We start from the raw sequence: 19298 nt of genomic DNA on the forward strand, positions 1-19298 counted from the left end.
AAAATAGGCAGTAGTATTGTAATTAATTTAGACTTTCTTTTATTGGTGTTTAGTAATTATTTTTGGCTATCATAGCTTAGGGTATCGGAGCATTTTATGGTGGTCATTATATTTGTTCCCTAAGAAATATTTATGTAACACTTAAATATTTATGTAACGCCTTACAGTTCTCATCCTAGCCGCCGCTATACTATCGAAAACCCACTTCGAGCAGATCTCTCCTGTGTTGACTCCTATTGTAATATCGGCGCCATCTTGGATGCCATTTTGCGTCAATCCGCCATTTTGGAAACCGCCATTTTGTGTCATATAATTGAATGTAGGCCCATATCTAACATTTTGCGTGCCGCCAACTTGAGTCATGCCGGTTTTGCAACTTGGCTTATCCGTCAGGACTGCGCCACACATGGTGAGGAGTTGTAAGATGGCGACCCTCTGTTCCGCGTCTCGTGTGACATGGACAGACATACCTCGGAATATGTTGTACGCGTATTCGCGCTTCATACGCCCTAGCGCTGAACGCTCGACGCGCGCTTTCTGTAAAAAAAGAACATTGCAAGCGGTAAAACAAAAAATTAAGTATTTAATTATTCTAATTGATAACACTTTAGTTTAGGGTGTGTATGGGTAAGGGTATTATAGAGTTCACTGTGAAAGTAAAAGCGCTGAAACAGCAACCTTTTTTAAAATTTTGTATGGGAAAATTCCTACCGCTCGGGCTAAGCACCCCATACAAATCACAAAAAAATGTTGTTCTTTCAGCGCTGCCCAGTCAACTCTCTATAAGAAACACATACACACCCTATAGTATTATTATCGCTTAGTTTTGTTACGCCCTTTATATTGCAGTGACGGGACTGCAAGCTATATTGGCAGAGCAGACAGAATTATACTATTGGTAAGTTTGTCAATGAAAGGATGATTATATTATGTATAGAGACTGGACTTTTAAAATACGAGTATTATTTCAAGTAACCGAATGGCATATACTCATTAATATTAAACATTTTGGGCATTCGTCACTTATATTGCAGTGGACCCTTCATGTCAAAATAATGGTATTCCTTTCGATCGCGGATTCTTGGAAATCTATTGTTATTCTATTGTTGTCGCGGTCGCCGGTGTCCTTATGGAGTTTGATAGGTTAAAAAGCTAAAACAGACTTCAAAATTGTACGTAAGTAAGAATTAAAATTCCCTATCTGCAAAAACGAAATGCGAAAACTAACATAAAAACATACAATTATAAAATTTGGCACATTTGTTCAGACACTGATATAGACTAACATGATATAGAATAACACGAAAATTGGACAGTTCTGGAAATATTACATACAATATATGTAGGGACACGGAATCCATACTAATATTATAAATGCGAAAGTGTGTCTGTCTGTCTGTTACCTCTTCACGCCTAAATGGCTGAACCGATTGGGCTGAAAGAACAATGGCCAAATCGTACCAGGTGGGCCGTGGCGTCCCGACATGCCATTAGTAGCAAAAATTCACTTATATTTTAAGGCATCGAAAATCATTAGAAATGTGTCTACCACAATGTGTCTGCCACAAAAAAAAGATCAATATATTTTAGTTTCGTTATGTTCTGACAGCCGGCGATCATTCGCATTCGTTCTATTTTTTGGGTAATACTCGAGGAAAAATTGAAATAATTAGAAACGAGATCGCCGAATATACACTTTTAGGCTACACCGCAGTCGGTAAAAAGGTAGTTTTTAAGTCTAACCTCAAAATAATTGTAAACGTTATTAATTATTATAAAAAATCGTGGCTATTTAGACATAATTCTTAAACGGAATTATGTTTAGAGCATAATAACAACCAAATCTAACTATAGTTTATTTTGGGACATCAAAAATAAAAGTCGAGTCCAGCTCCTATACAAATTTGGCCATGATTCTTTATTATGATATTCTAGAACTTTAGTCCTTATAATTTTCATTGTAAAATCAGTAGAACTTACGGAAATAACTGCAAAAACAAGTCAAAGTATAAAATCTAATTTAGCGCAAATAATTGAGGAAACAAAGTTGTAGATGATAGATTAATAAACCTACGATCCTTATGATTTTTTCTACGCCTATGGTATTTACCATAGGCGTAGAAAAAACCAGGAGTCCGGAACCTAAGCGACTGGATAAAACTGGATATTTCTGATCATGGATTAGACCGCATCAGAAGAGCTGCAGGTGCGTTGCCGACCTTTAAAGAGGGAATAGGGTAATAGGGGTGGGTAGGGATGGGAAGGGAAGGGAATTATAGGGGAGGGTAGGGAAGGGAAATAGGGTAGGGGATTGGGCCTCCGGTAAACTCACTCACTCGGCGAAACACAGCGCAAGCGCTGTTTCACGCCGGTATTTCTCCGGTCGAGCCGGCCCATTCGTGCCGAAGCATGGCTCCCCACGTATAATGCTCTACATCAATAATGGCTACACGTAGGCACTTAAAATATTTACAAAATATACTTAATGGTATCAGTACTTTAAGAGAAGTCCACACCGCCCTTTTTTCCATACAATTGTTGTCCCCTGTTTCCTCCCTGGATAATGCTAGTAGAGTTATAATTTTTTTCCTGAATATCTACGGCCACTAATACAATGTCCCTATGTTTTCGTTTTTTTCATAATTTAGTTATTAAATAAGATATGAACGTTCAAAAATCCAAAAATAATGGCCAGATTTTCCGCTGTGTTCAAACATCCAGAAAACAGATTTGGCTAGATTATACAAAAAAAAATGAAACACAGGAACACAGCTTAAGCCTTTCTTTAATCTTTAATGAAAAAAGTACTTAAATCGGCTAAGTTTTGGAGAAGAAATCAGGGGACAACGAATCGTTGATTTTCTGCAGTAAGGGAGACAGCTATAGATATTACACGTACTTTTTTTTCATTTCTCTAGCCCCTGGTGTATCCTCTTAATAGTTGATAATATAATTAAATATTTAATTACATTAATATCCCATATAAAAATACATTTTTTTGCCTAATTTTGCTCATAAACGGTACGGATCCTTCCGTGCGCGAGTCCGACTCGTACTGGCCAATTATTTACGGAACCCTAAAATGATTTCTTGTAAATTATGCAAGGACAATAATTATTGTAGTTTAATATAAATAAAACGTGATTATTCTGCCATATTGTGCCGAATGACATAGGTAGAAATTGCTCCACTAGTTCGTGAGAAAAGCTCTTTCAAATAATTTTCCCCGTTTTTTCCACATTTTCCTCTGTTTCTTTGCTTCTATTAGTCTTGGCTTGACAAAATATAGCCTAAAGCCTTCCTCGATAAATCGAAGTGAATTTTTCAAATCAGACCAGTAGTTCTTGAGATTTACGCGTTCATACAAACAAACTCTTCCGCTTTATAACATTATGTAGTACAGTTAATGATAATAATGTATAATTATTGTTTTGTATGTATACTTAATGTATGATTATTCATAAATATTGGAGGGGGGGGAGGGGGGTACATTCTGTAACTGTCCCGCTCTGACAAAAAAAATAATTGGTCATGGATACCACGTAAAAGAACGATGCCTGGAGGTACAAACCCATTACTGAAAAAAATCATACGAATCAAAGTTGGAGGAAATTGCAGAATGATAATGATTTTGTAATTTTTTCTTTTGGTGATAATCGACATACAGGTCATAGCGGCGAAATTATATTTTTAATTTGACTTGTTTTTTGCAATTACTTCCGTAAAAATGTATAAGAATCAAACTTGTAGAGAATTAAATTTGCAACATTTTTATCATTTTCGTAAAAAAAAATTAAAAATAATGAAGATGTGGTCAAAAATAGGCACCTTCAAACCAATATTATGGCGGCTAACGCACCTGCCGGATTTGGTAGTTTTTGAATTTAAGAGGGTGACTTACTCCAAAAATCAAACATCGTCCTTCTCTCTTCACACTCACGCGTGACGGACTTTTTCACACGGTGAAAAAGAACGACGCGGATTCATCGCCAAATTAGTTTTTCTCAGTAACTCGATAAATATACAACGTTTTAAAAATCCGCTAGGTCGCTATCTCAATGATAGAATTTTATACAATGTGTTAAAATATTAACTTAGTTCAATGCACGGTTATGGCAATAAATGAAGAATTCGTGTAAATTAGATGCATCTTTATGATTTTTTTCTATCGAGAAAATTTAAGATATCGTGTTTTTGCTCAGATCGAATTCTCGAAAATATAATGTAGTATCTAGTTTTAGAAAATGAAACAATTCGGAGCTTATTTTCAAGTATAAAAATGAATTATAAAAGCGACACTTTAGAGTTAGTCGCTCCCTTAAGCTATTTATGACCTCTTCTAAACACTAGCGCAAAAAAAAACTTTCTATAATTATTAATTTCAGAAAAAATCTTACGCGACTTTAGTAATACCGGTGTCCGGTGATAAACGCTATAATCTTAGCGGCCTAGACGAGCAATTTTATTGCGCCTTATCACGTATTGCGTAATATTATTAAACGTCTAGGGTTGATATTGAACATCGCGCACCTTCAATCTAATAATTGTCAATAAATTACAAAGTAACGCTTTCCTATCTGTCTGTCTGCTACGACTTTTAGATGAACTTGTATGCGTGTAAAGGGGATGGGATATCGATTTACTATTGAAAACCTATATTTGTAGTAGATTATACACACACTGGCAAAATTAGCGGAACATAGGTAAAAAGGGCCAAAACTTGAACTCAAGTGGGTCGGGCTGTCTGAAAGCCTTTTTTATAGCTTCTAAGCTCATTCAAGAAATAAAATATTGAACAAAACTGGCAAGTTGACAGGTTTTTATACCAATTATGCCCTAATAAGTGTTTTTCGATTATTGACGTTGTAAGTGTTCCTGATAAGAATGGCGTTTTAGCGGGGTGCAAGGTGTGCTCAGCTCATTTGATTGTTTGGTTTTTGGAAGAACACATTGCTTATTTACAAAATTAGTGATTTCCCAGCATCTGCAACAGCTAGAGCTGTAACCACGATAGAGAAAGGTCACACCTACCGTTCGGTCAGTCAGGCCTTAGGTGTGTCGGCTTCCGTGGTTCATCGTAACTTTCAAGGCTTCAGAGAGACTGGATCTTACGTTCGGAGACGAGAACAAGGCAGATATCGGGTGACAATGGTTCAGAATGACCATTTTGTAAGGAAACAAAACTTAAGAAATCGACCTCAAACTGCTATGCAGACACGAAACCTGTCGGAACAGGTCGAAGATGAACGTGTAAGTGATTGTACAGTAAGAAGAAGACTCAAATAAGTTAAATTAAACTCAAAAGTGCCAGCAAGGGCACTAAAACTTGAGACAGGACACCGAAGAGCCAGGCTAAGATTTGCGCGTGAACATCAAAATTAGACAAGTGAGTGAAATCTTGTGCTGTACAGTGATAGGAGCAAATTCTGTGTACATTGTATTGACGGGTGATAAAGAATGTGGATAAATCATAAGGAAAGCTACAGGCCATCAAACTTACCGGAAACAGTGGCCTATGATGCAGGCTTCGTAATGGTTTGGAGTTGCATATGATTTGGAGCCCGCATGGAGCTAATGATTATAGATGATGGTACTTTGACAGTACAGGGCTATAGCACCGACATCCTGGAACTGCATGGTGTGCTTTTTACACAGTTTTAGGTAGTAATTTCAATTTTATGTGCGTCCATAGAGTAAGAAAATCGGGCATTATTACCTAAACGATGCTGGCGTAGCCCAGGTGGAGAGGCCAGCGTGGTCTACGGATGTGGATCCGATTGAAGACGTGTGGCACATCAATGGGTGAATGGTAGGAGTTAAAATTCCAGCTCCAAAATGTGTCCAGGAGCTCGAGTTGTCGCTACTGGAGGAGTAGGAGAATATCCCACAGGAAATGATTGACAATTAAAATGCGAGCATGGAATGGCGTATCCAGGCCCTCTTGAGATCCATAGAAGGCATTACACGCTTTTAACATGGCATTTCTTTAATAAAAATGGAGAATTTATCTTAAAAACTTACTACTGAAATTTCAAAGATTTTCTTAATTTTTTGATTTTTGCTAATTTTTTTCTATTTATCACGTTTTTATGCCCTAAATTTATATAAAATTTATTTTTTAATAATCAATTAGTAAATAAATAAATAAATATATAAAAATCAGTGAACAATTTAAAAAAAAATTGAAAATTTTGTTATGTTCCTCTAATTTTGCCGGTGTGTTTATAAATATATAACCTACTCAATTATTTAATCCGTGGAAACTATGAAATTAATATTATTTGAAATGTAATTACAAATATCGGGAATTATGTCACTTCTCTATTCAAGTTGTTTTTATCTAATGTTTTTGCCAGCGTTGTATATTTACTAACAACATTATGGATTCAAATACTAGATATCAGTTTATACTTTATATAAATTACTAGCTGTTGCCCGCGACTTCGTCCGCGTGGACTTGGTGTCAAAAGCTTTTTAAAACCCTGGTACCCCTTAAATCAAAATACCCAAAACAGCCGTGTAGTGTGCACATAATATGATTTTTTTTTAATTAAACTTATTATACCTTTTAAAGCTTATTTAGCGTTACACAACTTAGCTGCATAATGCATTACACAACATTAGCTTTGCCCAATACCCATACACTATTTAGTATTTATTATTGGTAGAATGTTGTTTCTGATTTCCATGTTGGTACGTGAGTTATTTAATAACGTCATGTATAACAATCGAAAGAATCGAAACATTAACTCAACATGGTACCACCTCTTATAGAAATACATATGAGCAAGCGATAGCGCGATCTAGGCGACTCTTGGCGCCATCTGTTCCAGTTTTTGGAACTAACTTAATTTGAACAAATTTACGCATAAACACCCCCTTACAACCCCTTTTTCCAGTAAGAAGTAGCCTATGTCCTTTCTCAGGCTTTAGACTATCTGTGTACAAAATTTCATTACAATCGGTTCAGTAGTTTTGGCGCTGTTGTTTTTGAATTTGATATCTAAGTTGGTTGGTGAGTTATTAGTTAATAACGTGCAAAACAATCGAAAGAATCGAAAAACCTAGCTCAACATGGTACCACCTCTTATAGAAATACGCATGAGCAAGCAATAGCGCGATCTAGGGGACTCTTGGCGCCATCTGTTTTGAGTTTTTGGAACTAACTTAATTTGACCAAATTTACGCATTTTCACCCCCTTACAACCCCCTTTTCTAGTTAAAAAGTAGCCTATGTCCTTTCTCAGGCTTTTGACTATCTGTGTACAAAATTTCATTACAATCGGTTCAGTAGTTTTGGTGTGAAAGCGAGACAGACAGACAGACAGAGATACTTTCGCATTTATAATATTAGTATAGATAAATTAAGAAATAAATTATCGACATCGAAAAAGATAAATATTGCACATCACTATTTGTTGTAGGTATAAATTTTTCGATTTATGGTGCCGGCGCTAGAGGCACGGCAATTGATTTTAAGCTCGGCGGTTAAAGGGTTAATGGTTGGAAACAGACAGTGCAGACACTCAAGGACCCTTAAGGTACATCCTGAACTAACTCAGGTTTGACAGTTCATTCCTGACTTCAAATAAGGAAATCCCTCAAGTCAAGGAAGTTTTATTGAACTAATGATACAATTTTTTGGATTGAGGTTAAGTCGAGTGGAGAAAATCGTAAGGAAACGATTAAGAATATGGGTGTTAGTCTCGATAATATACATGATATGAGTTGAATGGATAAAAGCTTCTTTTTTAAAGCCGGTTAAAAACCCTCATTAAAATGTAGTACATACCTGTGAGATCTTCATGAGGTGTTTAACCTCATACCCCACATGGTGGATCCATCTGTTCTGCCTCACGGAGTCCAAAACCCATGCAGCCCCCAGCACTCTGCAGCCCCTCACTGCTCCCAGCAGAGCGTTCACAGTCCTGGGTTTCTCCGGACTGATCACACCACTCTGGGTCAACACTGCTCCCGGGGTCAATTCTAATCTTATATTTTGTAGTTGGGCCAATTCTGACCTTCTATTTTCATTTTGAACTTGTTCTTGTATCAAATCTATTGTCCTCAGCTCCGCTTCAGGTTTTTTAGGCATCAAAATATCTTTCCTGCATACATTCTTTACATTCATTTCACATACACCAGATATGTTCGTAATCCCCTTATTAATATTTAGCTGTTCGGTAAACAGATCAGCTAAGTTCTCTGGACACTGTGTGGAACATGAACCCAGGACCACACAGTCAGTTTTTTTGTCAACTTTGCTGTGGACCACTCCGTTCAATTGCTTGATCGCTTTCGTTATGATTCGTCGCTCTGTACGTGACATGCCTGTTACAACCTGAAAATTTGTGTTTTTTGAGTTGAGTAAGCGAAAAATTTACCAACACTATGGAGTAAGGTTTTTTTTTTTTTTTATGAAATAAGGGGGCAAACGAGCAAACGGGTCACCTGATGGAAAGCAACTTCCGTCGCCCATGGACACTCGCAGCATCAGAAGAGCTGCAGGTGCGTTGCCGGCCTTTTAAGAGGGAATAGGGTAATAGGGGAGGGTAGGGATGGGAAGGGAATTGGGGAGGGTAGGGAAGGGAATAGGGTAGGGGATTGGGCCTCCGGTAAACTCACTCACTCGGCGAAACACAGCGCTAGCGCGGTTTCTGTTTCACGCCGGTTTTCTGTGAGAACGTGGTATTTCTCCGGTCGAGCCGAACCATTCGTGCCGAAGCATGGCTCTCCCACGTATAGAGTATTTATGTGTTCAATAACACTTGGGCACTACAAACATTATTTCTGCGGAGTTAGCTTGGGTTTAGCAAATTCGGCCGTCTCATCGAAATAAGGGGCCGTCCATTAATCAAGTGATGTTTTTTTTTTTACTTTTCGGAACTGTTACTAGTAATAAACACTCACGATCCTCATCGCCGTGTCTGTCTGTCTGTGTTTGGGCGTGCCGCGGGCGAGCAGGCGGCGCGCCATGCGCTCGGCCGTCGCCAACTCCTTCCTCTGCCGCGGAGTCATTTTAGTCTGTTTCGGCGCTGGGGTCTTGTCCTCCTCTGAAATTGTTACATTACATACTATTTATACTTTTATACTAGTACTAGCCCGACGGACCCGTCCCGTCTACGAAGTTAAAATTGTTGAGTGGTAACTGGTAAGGCTTCGGCCAAACCTCAGGCCAAACATACGCGTCAGTAACGTGCGTCTGCAACTCGAACCTGCGCGACTACGGTGCGAAATCGTAGATTATTCCCGCTCTGTCGACGCGAACGTCCCGCGTTTCGGAAGCTCGAGCTTCGCAGTCGCGTAGGTTTGGCCGAATCTTTATAGTAATATTGTTTATTTTACGTGTGTCTGTCTTTTATATGTTCACGTCTAAACCGGTGTAAGGTTTTCGATGACACTCGGTATGAAGATACACGATTCCGGAACACAGGATAGCTTACGTTTCGGGAAACAGTTCAACAGGGCAACGGGACAACATCATATCGATCGGATGCTAAAAAATAACTGTTTGCGGTAAAATATCATCAGAGGAGCAATTTTCATTATCAATTTTAAAAAAAATCATAACACTGGATTTATATGAGCTCGCCCGACCGCGCGGTTTGGCGGCTACAGCCTAGAGCTCCGTTTCCACCTTGTCAGTATGTATGAGTGTTAGTTTCGGGATAATAAAAGGTCAAGTGTAATCCATAAATAAAAAAAAAAGGTAAAAGTGTCCCCCGGGTTGAAACAATAAAACAATTAACATCAGATATTAATTGTTTTATTGTTTCAACCCGGGGACTAATTAATGAGTGATTAGAGACTCTTACACTGCTTTCCATCAGGTGACCCGTTTGCTCGTTTGTCCCCTTATTTTATAGAAAGAAAAGGTGAGCTTACCGGACTCGGCCTCGGTGGTCCCGTCAAGTTCCCGGTTGGTGAACAGTTTCCGTCGGGACTTGCCCGTCGGCTCGGGGCTGGTAGACATCGGCAGCGCGCGCCGCGGCGCCGTGTTCACGCGGACCGCCTCGCCTGCAAACGATCGTACAGAGCAACTGATGATAAGCGGTCATCGATAATAGCCGCGTACTGACCAAGCAGGGGCGGATCTTGAATATGTGGGGCCCTGGGCTAATACTGCTTAGCCCTACCTAATTACTCAACTAATTGCCATTTTGATAATCAAATTTAAAAAAATAAGAAAATGCCTCATTCACCGTTTTGTTTGATAGATGCGCACATGGGTTGATTGATCGCAACCAGTGTTGCCAACCTTATGATCAGATTTTTTTAATTCTAGATAATTTTTATTTTTGACAATATCGTCTATTGGTCAGGTTCAGGTTCAGTTCGGTTGGGGGCCCTGGGCTGCAGCCCAAAAAGCCTTTAAGTAGATCCGCCCCTGTGACCAAGCGAGAGGCCTCGCAAGGCAGCCTCGGACATTTGCCGCAGTACGCATGCCACGCGATGCGGCCTCGGTCTCTAAGTTTTCTAATTCGAAGCTGCCTCGCACGAGCATCGACGCTCGGCTCGGACGAGGCAGCGCGTGCGTTTGCCTCGGGCAAGGCACGTCTTGACCGACCGAGGATTTGCCTGCTGCTCGCTTGGTCAGCAGGCGGCTATTAACTTATTAGTACAATTAAAGTAGTCGGTCGTAGCTATTTAGTTATACTATTAGGTTTATACCGGATCGAGAGACTTACAATATGGTAAAATCTTATAAAAATGAAAAAATTAGCTTTCAAACCCTGACTGTCGCGCGTCCGGGATCCGGGTCGACCCCAGGTATTTCAAAAATGTTGACAGGTCGCACGCAAAAGGGTATCGTAAACGCTAACGCCAATGCCACAAAATGTATGGGATTTGACATTAGTATTTGCTAGTGAAGCGATTTCTTATGTCAATCGTTAGCGTTTACGATAATCGCTTGCCACTTGTCTACTAGGGCTGCCCTGACAACGTCATTTCACGCTTGTTAGAGTAGGAAGCGGCATTCTCGGTTGAAAGCCGTGCCCCGACCGTCTCAAAACGGTTTCGTGGTACGGCTCCAGGATCGACTTTATGCCGTCTGTCTGATATTACCTGGAGTGTCATCAGACTTGTCCCTGGAGGTATCTTTGGATGTATCCCGGGAGGTGTCGGTCTCGTCTGACACCCGCAGCCGCTTGGCCGGCTCGGGGCTGTCGGAGAGCAGGTTAGCTAGTGGTATGTTTTCGCGCTCAGCACGGACCTGAAAACATAATATGAAGTACTGTTACCGGCTTCAGGTAACGGTAGGCGGAACTAAGGAGAACTATGGATATCAATGATTACATTTTAATCTATCTATCTTCTATCTATATATATAAAACTCAAAGGTGACTGACTGATTGACATCGTGATCTATCAACGCACAGCCCAAACCACTGGACGGATCGGGCTGAAATTTGGCATGCAGGTAGATATTATACGTGGGGGAGCCATGCTTCGGCACGAATGGGCCGGCTCGACCGGAGAAATACCACGTTCTCACAGAAAACCGGCTTGAAACAACGCTTGCGCTGTGTTTCGCCGATTGAGTGAGTTTACCGGAGGCCCAATCCCCTACCCTATTTCCTTCTCTTCCCTTCCCTACCTTCCCCTATTCCCTTCCCTTCCCTATTACCCTATTCCCTCTTAAAAGGCCGGCAACGCACTTGCAGCTCTTCTAATGCTGCGAGTGTCCATGGGTGACGGATGTTGCTTCCCATCAGGTGACCCGTTTGCTCGTTTGCCCCCTAATTTCATAAAAAAAAGGCATCCGCTAAGAAAGCATTTTGATAAATTCCAACCCCAAGGGGTTCAAATAGGGGATGAAAGCGAATACGAGCGAAGCCGCGGGCAAAAGCTCGTTATTAATAAATTAGTATGATTGCTTGATCCATTAATTTTTAATTTAAACTGATAATTTAATAGATATATTTATCTTAACTTACTTATATATTTTTGTAGTCAGATTATGTTATTCTATTAATTATTCTTAGAGGATGTTAAGTAGTCAATTGATCACTTATCTAGTATATAAGATTGTGTTGTCATGAATAGGCAGGCTACTTGACCTAATTTTTTTCTTCATGCTAATAGCTTCTTAATCATTCATTTTCACAAAAAAAAAATAACTAATTTTTTAATATTTTACATAGTAGAAACCCATAAAAATGTTGATTGAAAAATATGCCTTATAAATGGCGCCGAAAACACTGTCCGCCATACTGTAACGTCATACTTTTTGTATTTTAGACACTCTTTATTGAAAATTTTATATGTGCTAAATGTAGGAGTCTAAAAGTGGCCAAAAATTATAAAACAATTAAATAAGAAATTAGAAATCATTTGTAATGTTGAAAACTTTTGGAGAAAAGTTTTGGCCATTTCATTTCCCGTCTACAATAAATGGAGATAATATATAAAACTGATGTTTTATTTCAATTATTCAAGAAAATATATTTTAGAAATCTTTCTAGGCTAATTCTTGTTATTTATGTACAAATAAACTTACATATAACGAGCGCGATAAATAAAAGATATTAAATTAGGAGTCTGATGACGTCACATACAAATCGGAAGTACAGCAAAAGCGTTTTCGTCAGTATAAATCCTATTTTCATAAAATCATATTTTCAAATCGACTTTATTTATCAATCATAAGCTTTTATTTGATGATAAGGGTGAAATACGGTTTCCTAGGCCAAGTTCTACTAGAAATATGCATTAGTTAAATGAAATTGAATATAGGTCAAGTAGATCATCATTATTGTAACAACTGGTAGGTAGGAGGTCACTCTTCCCAACTAAATATTGAAATAGTAAATTTCTGTTATTTACATAGCAAGTTTTTAGTTTGTAAGCCCTTCGCACATGTCATCAGTCATGTCACTCATATCATGAAAACAACATTCATTATAGCATCATACATAACATCTTGATCACTGGCCATCATAATTGGTTTATTCAAAACGAACCCAAAATTGCATGTCGTGTTTTACTCAGGCATTACATATCTGTGGACTTATTTATTTCATATTATAAAATCAGTCAGTTAGGCCTTATGTAGACATTCTAAAAGTCCTTACTTTGTTAAGCTTTTTTTTTACGAGCCTATTCTATCCCACTGCTGGGCAAAGGCCTCCCCCAAGGCCATTTGTCTCGCTCCAACGCCACCGCAGGCCAGCCTGGCTTGTAGGCATCCAGTTCATCTCCCCATCTTTTTCGAGGCCGCCCACGGTGGCGGACCACCAGAGGACGGACCTGGTACCCATCTGATAACCTATTTAGAAATAAATATTTTCATTTCAGTCAGTTCCAACTCACCAGCATCCTCCTGAGCGTGGCCGGCGAGGGCAGGTCGGAGGGGCGGGGCGGGGCGGGGAACAGGCGCTCGGGGAGGCGCCGCCCGCCCGCACACCCCTCCACCCACAGCGGGGACACCACGTGGGCGGCGAGGGCGCGCGCTCGAGCGCGGACCGAGCGGCACCCACCTGTATCATAGAAATTGTTGAATGATTGAACTGAGCCACTATTCATGAGTTCTATTTTTTAACTGACAAAAAAGAGGGGTGTTATAAGTTTGACGTGTCTGTCTGTCTGTCCGTGGCATCGTAGCATTTAAACGGTTGGACTGATTTGGATCTAGTTTCTTTTTATTGGGGCATATTACACGGATCAGTATTATCATGATATCACGCGAATCACAAGTATTGAAGCGCCCTATTACACGGTCAATATTATCACCGTCAGTAGTCAGTTGAAATCGCTAGAGGAAGATCGTCTAATAATACTCACATACGCGTTAAAAACTAAACGCATGCAAAACAAGACAGATTATTGTTTATTATTATTATTATTATCTATCAGCTATCTTATGTTATTATTAAACATCTTTCAGATTCCATAAAGATGGGTATGTTTTTTTACAAAAAAATTAAATCCTTGTGGTCATCAGGCTCTAATTGTTATAAGAATTCCTTATCTAATTATTAAGTATGTTTATTATTAAAATTATATTAAATTTACGAATTATGTTACATATATAAAGGCTAAAAAACATATTTTGCTATATTTGCAGGTGAATACTGAGCACTGATTAATTACGAGATCTGTGGAAGCCACGCCCCCCAGTATCGCGCAATTCAAGAATTTTTAAAATCTCTGTGATATTATTATGATTCTACGATTCGGCCTCTTACACCATCAATATTATCACGGAATCAAGCTTAGGCCAAACCTACGCGAACAGGCGTCTGCGAAGCGGAGCGTCAAGTTGTCAAATGTGTTTTTGTATACAAAACACACATTTGACAACTTGACGCTCCGCTTCGCAGACGCCTGTTCGCGTAGGTTTGGCCTAAGCTTCATGATAATATTGATACGTGTAATATGCGCCTTTTCTTAATTAAATGTTATTCACATGTATTGTATGTAATTATAGGAAGTTATTATTTTTTTATTTTATTGAAAGGTTCACAAACTGGCTGCATCACTAAAACAATTTTATAAAATAATATAGTATGTTAGTAGAACTGAGTGTACAACCTTCTGCAGTGAACACAGCATGCAATATAAATTACGCTCTTACAAAAAATATTTTAAGAAGTTTTTGGTAGGTAAACACAATATTATGGAATTTAACAGTAACATAAAACGTTATATTAGTATTGTAGTGAATAGAACAGAAAAATGTATTAAACCATCCTTCATTGGTATCCAAGAACGGAAAAAGGAAGAAGGGAAGCCAATTTAAAAGACGGACAGATAAAACATGTAGCAGGTACCTGGACTAGACTGATGAGGAACAGGGAAAGGTGGAAAGTCCTTGAGGAGGCCTTTTGTCTAAAACAAACTTTTGTAAGCTAACATAACTTTATTAAGCTAAGGGCCCTTCCACACGACGTTTTTTACGCTCGTTTGTATTGATACAAAAGCAAGTTGAATTCTCAGCAAACGCAAGGAAGCATTTAAATTTTATATCTGCCAAAACGCGATAAAAACGCGCAACCAGCGCATCAGAAACGCGCGTCGTCGGTGCGTGAATAAGTCGTATTTTAGGCCCTAACATGAAAAGCAATAACATACAACTGTCAACTGTAGAACACGGTCACATTAACTTGACGCATGGTTTGATGACGTCATTATGGAGTTGGCATACCCCGCGTTCCAGATGACGTTAGAAACGCTCACGCTCAAGACCGTAGTTTTACCCGTTCCACTAGCATGTGAGCGTTAGTGATACAAACCCAAGTGGAACGGAATATGATATGGATCGTTTTGAGCGTTTTGAGAAAAGTTTAAAAAAAGAACTATAATTTTTTTTATACATAGGTACATTGAACCGAACTTGGATATTACGATCCATAAACCTATAATGCTATACGATCCTTTTCTTCAAGTCGTAAATAAAAGTAATTTTATTGTTTATAGTTACATTTATTTTACAAATAAAATACATAATATTATATTTGTTTCGTTTTTAGTATTACATTTTTTTTACTTAAGTAATCATATTTTAATATAGTTAAACTTTTATTATATTTGAGTTTTCACATTGAATCATATTTTAATAACAAAACCACATACTTTGAATATTGACTATTGTCAGGGTGTAATAAAAATAAGTGATAATACTTTAGGGTGTGTACGTGTTCCTTGTAGAGAGTTCACTGTGAAAGTAGCAGCACTGAAATACCAAAATTTTATTTTTACTTTTGTATGGGGAAACTCGTGACGCTCGGGCCCTTGTCCATACAAAAGTGAAAAAAGTTTTTCGTCTTTCAGCGCTGCTACTTTTACAGTGAAATCTCTAAAAGAAACACGTACACCCCCTAAATTATTATCACTTATTTTTGTTACACACTGTATAAACGTTAGCTGGTAACAATACCGCTTAATGCTTAGTCAAGTACGAGTAAGTCAACAGGTATAGGAGAGATGAAAATTAGTATTAATTATTATATTTTATAAGAAATCATTTGACCTTTTATTTAAAACAATTTACTTTCCAATCAAAATATTTCATTAAATGTAATTTAATTAAAATATTATTTGTAATGAAATAATAAGTATAAAGTTTTCTTGTCTCTACTCTCTCCTGAAAACTTTCCGTACATGGCTTTCGCGATATAGTTACGTTAAAATTTAAAAAAAAACTAGATCGCCCACTTTGACCCATCTTCGTCAAGGGTCGTTTTGAGCGAAAATGATGACGTCATGAGTGACGTCATAACCGCGATCAAAACGACCCCGGTCGCCAAAGGGAACGGCAGAAGGGGACGTTTTGAGCGTTTTGGTCAAAATTAACGTCATCTGGAACGCAGCCATGTTATTGCATTCCAGCGATGCGTCAAGTTAATTTGACCGTGTTATACCTTGAAAAAAAGGTTAAAATAAATGAAATTTTAGAATATGCTTGATGAATGGGGAATTTAATTGAAGGATTAGGATTTAAAGAAACGTTGAGGTTTTTTTAAGGGTATATGTAGAGTAATAGTAGAGATTGGGCAGTTTTTTATCACTAAATACAAACTTCACAATCAAGTATTACCTTCCGACCACACTAGATGAGTGACCAGTGGGCTCCAGGCCGGCACAACTGTTGCACCCAGCGCAGACAGCGCAGCCCGCAGCGCCAGCGCTCGGGACTCCGAGCCCACTTCCACCAACACAACAACACCGCGGAGAACATCGCTCGTGGTTATCTGAAATTGTTTGTTTTAGACATTGCAATTTTATGAATTATTAGGGGTACCATAAAGTCAATATACCTAGCGGAATAGGGAAACAAAGGCCAGCGGGGCTAAAATGGTCACATTTAGCAATTCCTCTCAATCAATTCAGCAAATGAATTGTCAAAACTGTCAAACTGACAAATGTCAAATCAGTACAAAAATACAGAAATGAATTGCAAGCAGAGTTGCATATTGTGATTTTAGAAAAATGAATCATATGATTCATATCATGATTCTTCAAAGCGACCATTTTAGCCCCGCTGAGCAAGCAAGATGTCACTATCAGTAACACTCATAGCTGGGCACCGTTAATCAAATAGTTAACTTTGTTAATCTTTAATCCGTTAAAAAAATTGTTAGCTTCGTTAAACATTAATGCGTTACATTTCGGACGAATTAACGCAAGTTAACATTAATCGTTAATATGTAATATGGCCTTGTTGTAAATTATATCATTGCGTTAGTGTAAAATGTACATACAAAACCTGTTGGTTTTAGATTTTGGAAGTTAAAATGTTAGAGACAAAACAAAATACTTCTATAATTAGTAAATACTTCTATAATAACTAAATTATATTGTAATTAACTTTAATAAATAAATAAATTGCACTCTTTTTTATCAACATGCAAATGATAAGCACCGGCGCTGAGTAATGAAATGATAATGAAATGATATCACTCGCACGTTGCTGAAAATGTATCTAGTATAATTATTTTGGGTTCACTCGCTGCTGCATGCCGTGCCGCGGCGCCGCACTGCCCGCCCGCCCGGCACTTGTCGTTTTATACTAACTGCCTGAACCTGTTTTCGCGCCGCGCCGCGGTGCCGTGCGGTAAATAGTAGGCATTGGATTAACGATTAACGGACTTCTGCATATTAACGGAAGTTAACGAGTCCGTTAATATTTTTAAAAGTTAATCCGTTAATCAAAATGTTAACTTCGTTAATTAACGATTAATGGATTAACGAGTTAATGCCCAGCTATGGTAACACTGCGTGGTAGAAGAAGCCGTGTGATACATGACAGCAGGACTCTTTTTTTGACGTCCAGTCGGCACTTATCGGTACGTTGACAATTCAATATCTAGGGAAGATGCTTGTGTAAGTGTATATATATGTACAGTGTACATATATTTTTACACACTTAATATTATGTAAATCAATTTCGGTTTCGTTTGACAGCTCGAGATTGTTGCTCTATTCTGCTAGGTATATTAACTTTATGGGTATTACATACCTGTGACTACCGCCTATAACTACCGACTTGAACATCACCCAAATGACTTAGCCAACCAACTACTGAATATTACTTATAACAAACGCCTGAAGCGCTTTGATATACAAAGCCTAAAAGACCGCTGGTAAAACTGAAAAGTGTCTCCTACTGTGGAGAGACCTAAAATGACAAACCATCACACAACACATTTGCTTATAGTCAAGAGACTGATCGCAAATTAAAACAGAAAAAAAAACATACCTGTGAACTGGTCTGTGAATTTTCTTTGCCAGGAACTCTGGATCTGGTTCTTGTTCTTTCTTTAAATATTTTATTACTTTTAGTATTTGGCTGCTTCTTTGTGAGTGCATTTTTACGACTAGATGTTATTGGTTCTTCGTTTATTTCCTTCAGAGCCGACCATTCCTCTCTAAGCCGTAATCTTTCAGCAATTGCTGAGCGTCTCTGTAACATTTACACTTGAATTAAACAAAGTTGGCCAAATTATATAGCTTTTAATGGGTGTGGCCAGGATTCTATATAGGGGGAGCATAGGAGGGCAGATTAAGAAAATCCTAAACTGCAAATTCGTGATTTTTAACTTGGAGATGAGTATCTTACAATAGTATCGTAGGTGAGGTCCTCTCACCCTGCAACTCTCCATGTTTAGGTATGAAACTCGTGAGCACAGGCCACAGCTAGAAGGCTCGCATCGAGCTGGCTCGATGTTTCCTTCGAACTTACTCGACGCGAGCTGTCGAGCTTTACTCAATCGTGTGGACGTTAATTGAAGCCAAGAAATGTCTGCATCTTTTGGCTCGAACTCGAAAAAGTGATGCTGAATGTGTCGACGAAAGCTCAAGCGTGATTGAAGACGTGATTTCTCGATCGAGTAAAACCGTATATGAGTACTTAGCAAAGAGAAAAATATCTGATAGGTATTCATTTATTTACCAGGCCAGCTGCACTTCTATTTTCCATAACGATTCACTCCTATTCTAATGGGTATTTTTATGAAATACACATGACATATGTAAATAATAGTTAAATTAACTTAAAATCAGTATAAATAAATTGTAAAACTTTACGAAATACCATGTAAAACTGAAAATATAAAAAGTAAAATCCTTTCACAAAAAAAAGATTAAAGATTTGACGTTTGAACTTTGAAGTTTGACGTGAACAAAGAACAAGACGTCAAAAACATGTCTGTATTTATTTTAATGTCGATGGTAAAGACAAAAGTCATACGCCAAACAGCCTATAGATTAAACTTAATAATTAAAAAAAAATCTTTTTTTCTCTTTTAATAATAATATAGGTATAAAATAAAACAATTTAATAAATTTTAACCGTA

General features: G+C 38.3%; 1 protein-coding gene across 1 annotated transcript; it reads right to left on the bottom strand.

Annotated features, from left to right (window-relative positions):
• Positions 1-42: 42 nt before the first annotated feature.
• On the bottom strand, positions 43-19033 carry LOC121735963. Its single transcript, XM_042126973.1, has 9 exons — positions 18896-19033; positions 18203-18406; positions 16541-16694; positions 13315-13481; positions 11068-11215; positions 9886-10017; positions 8911-9053; positions 7793-8341; positions 43-537 (listed from the first exon to the last, which is right to left on the bottom strand). The coding sequence occupies exons 1-9, from the start codon at positions 18920-18922 to the stop codon at positions 142-144; spliced, it is 1920 nt and encodes a 639-aa protein (XP_041982907.1). The 5' UTR covers positions 18923-19033; the 3' UTR covers positions 43-141.
• Positions 19034-19298: the final 265 nt, after the last annotated feature.

The sequence above is a fragment of the Aricia agestis genome, chromosome 18 (assembly GCF_905147365.1).
Source record: "Aricia agestis chromosome 18, ilAriAges1.1, whole genome shotgun sequence".
In the NCBI taxonomy this organism is placed as follows: Eukaryota; Metazoa; Arthropoda; class Insecta; order Lepidoptera; family Lycaenidae; genus Aricia; species Aricia agestis.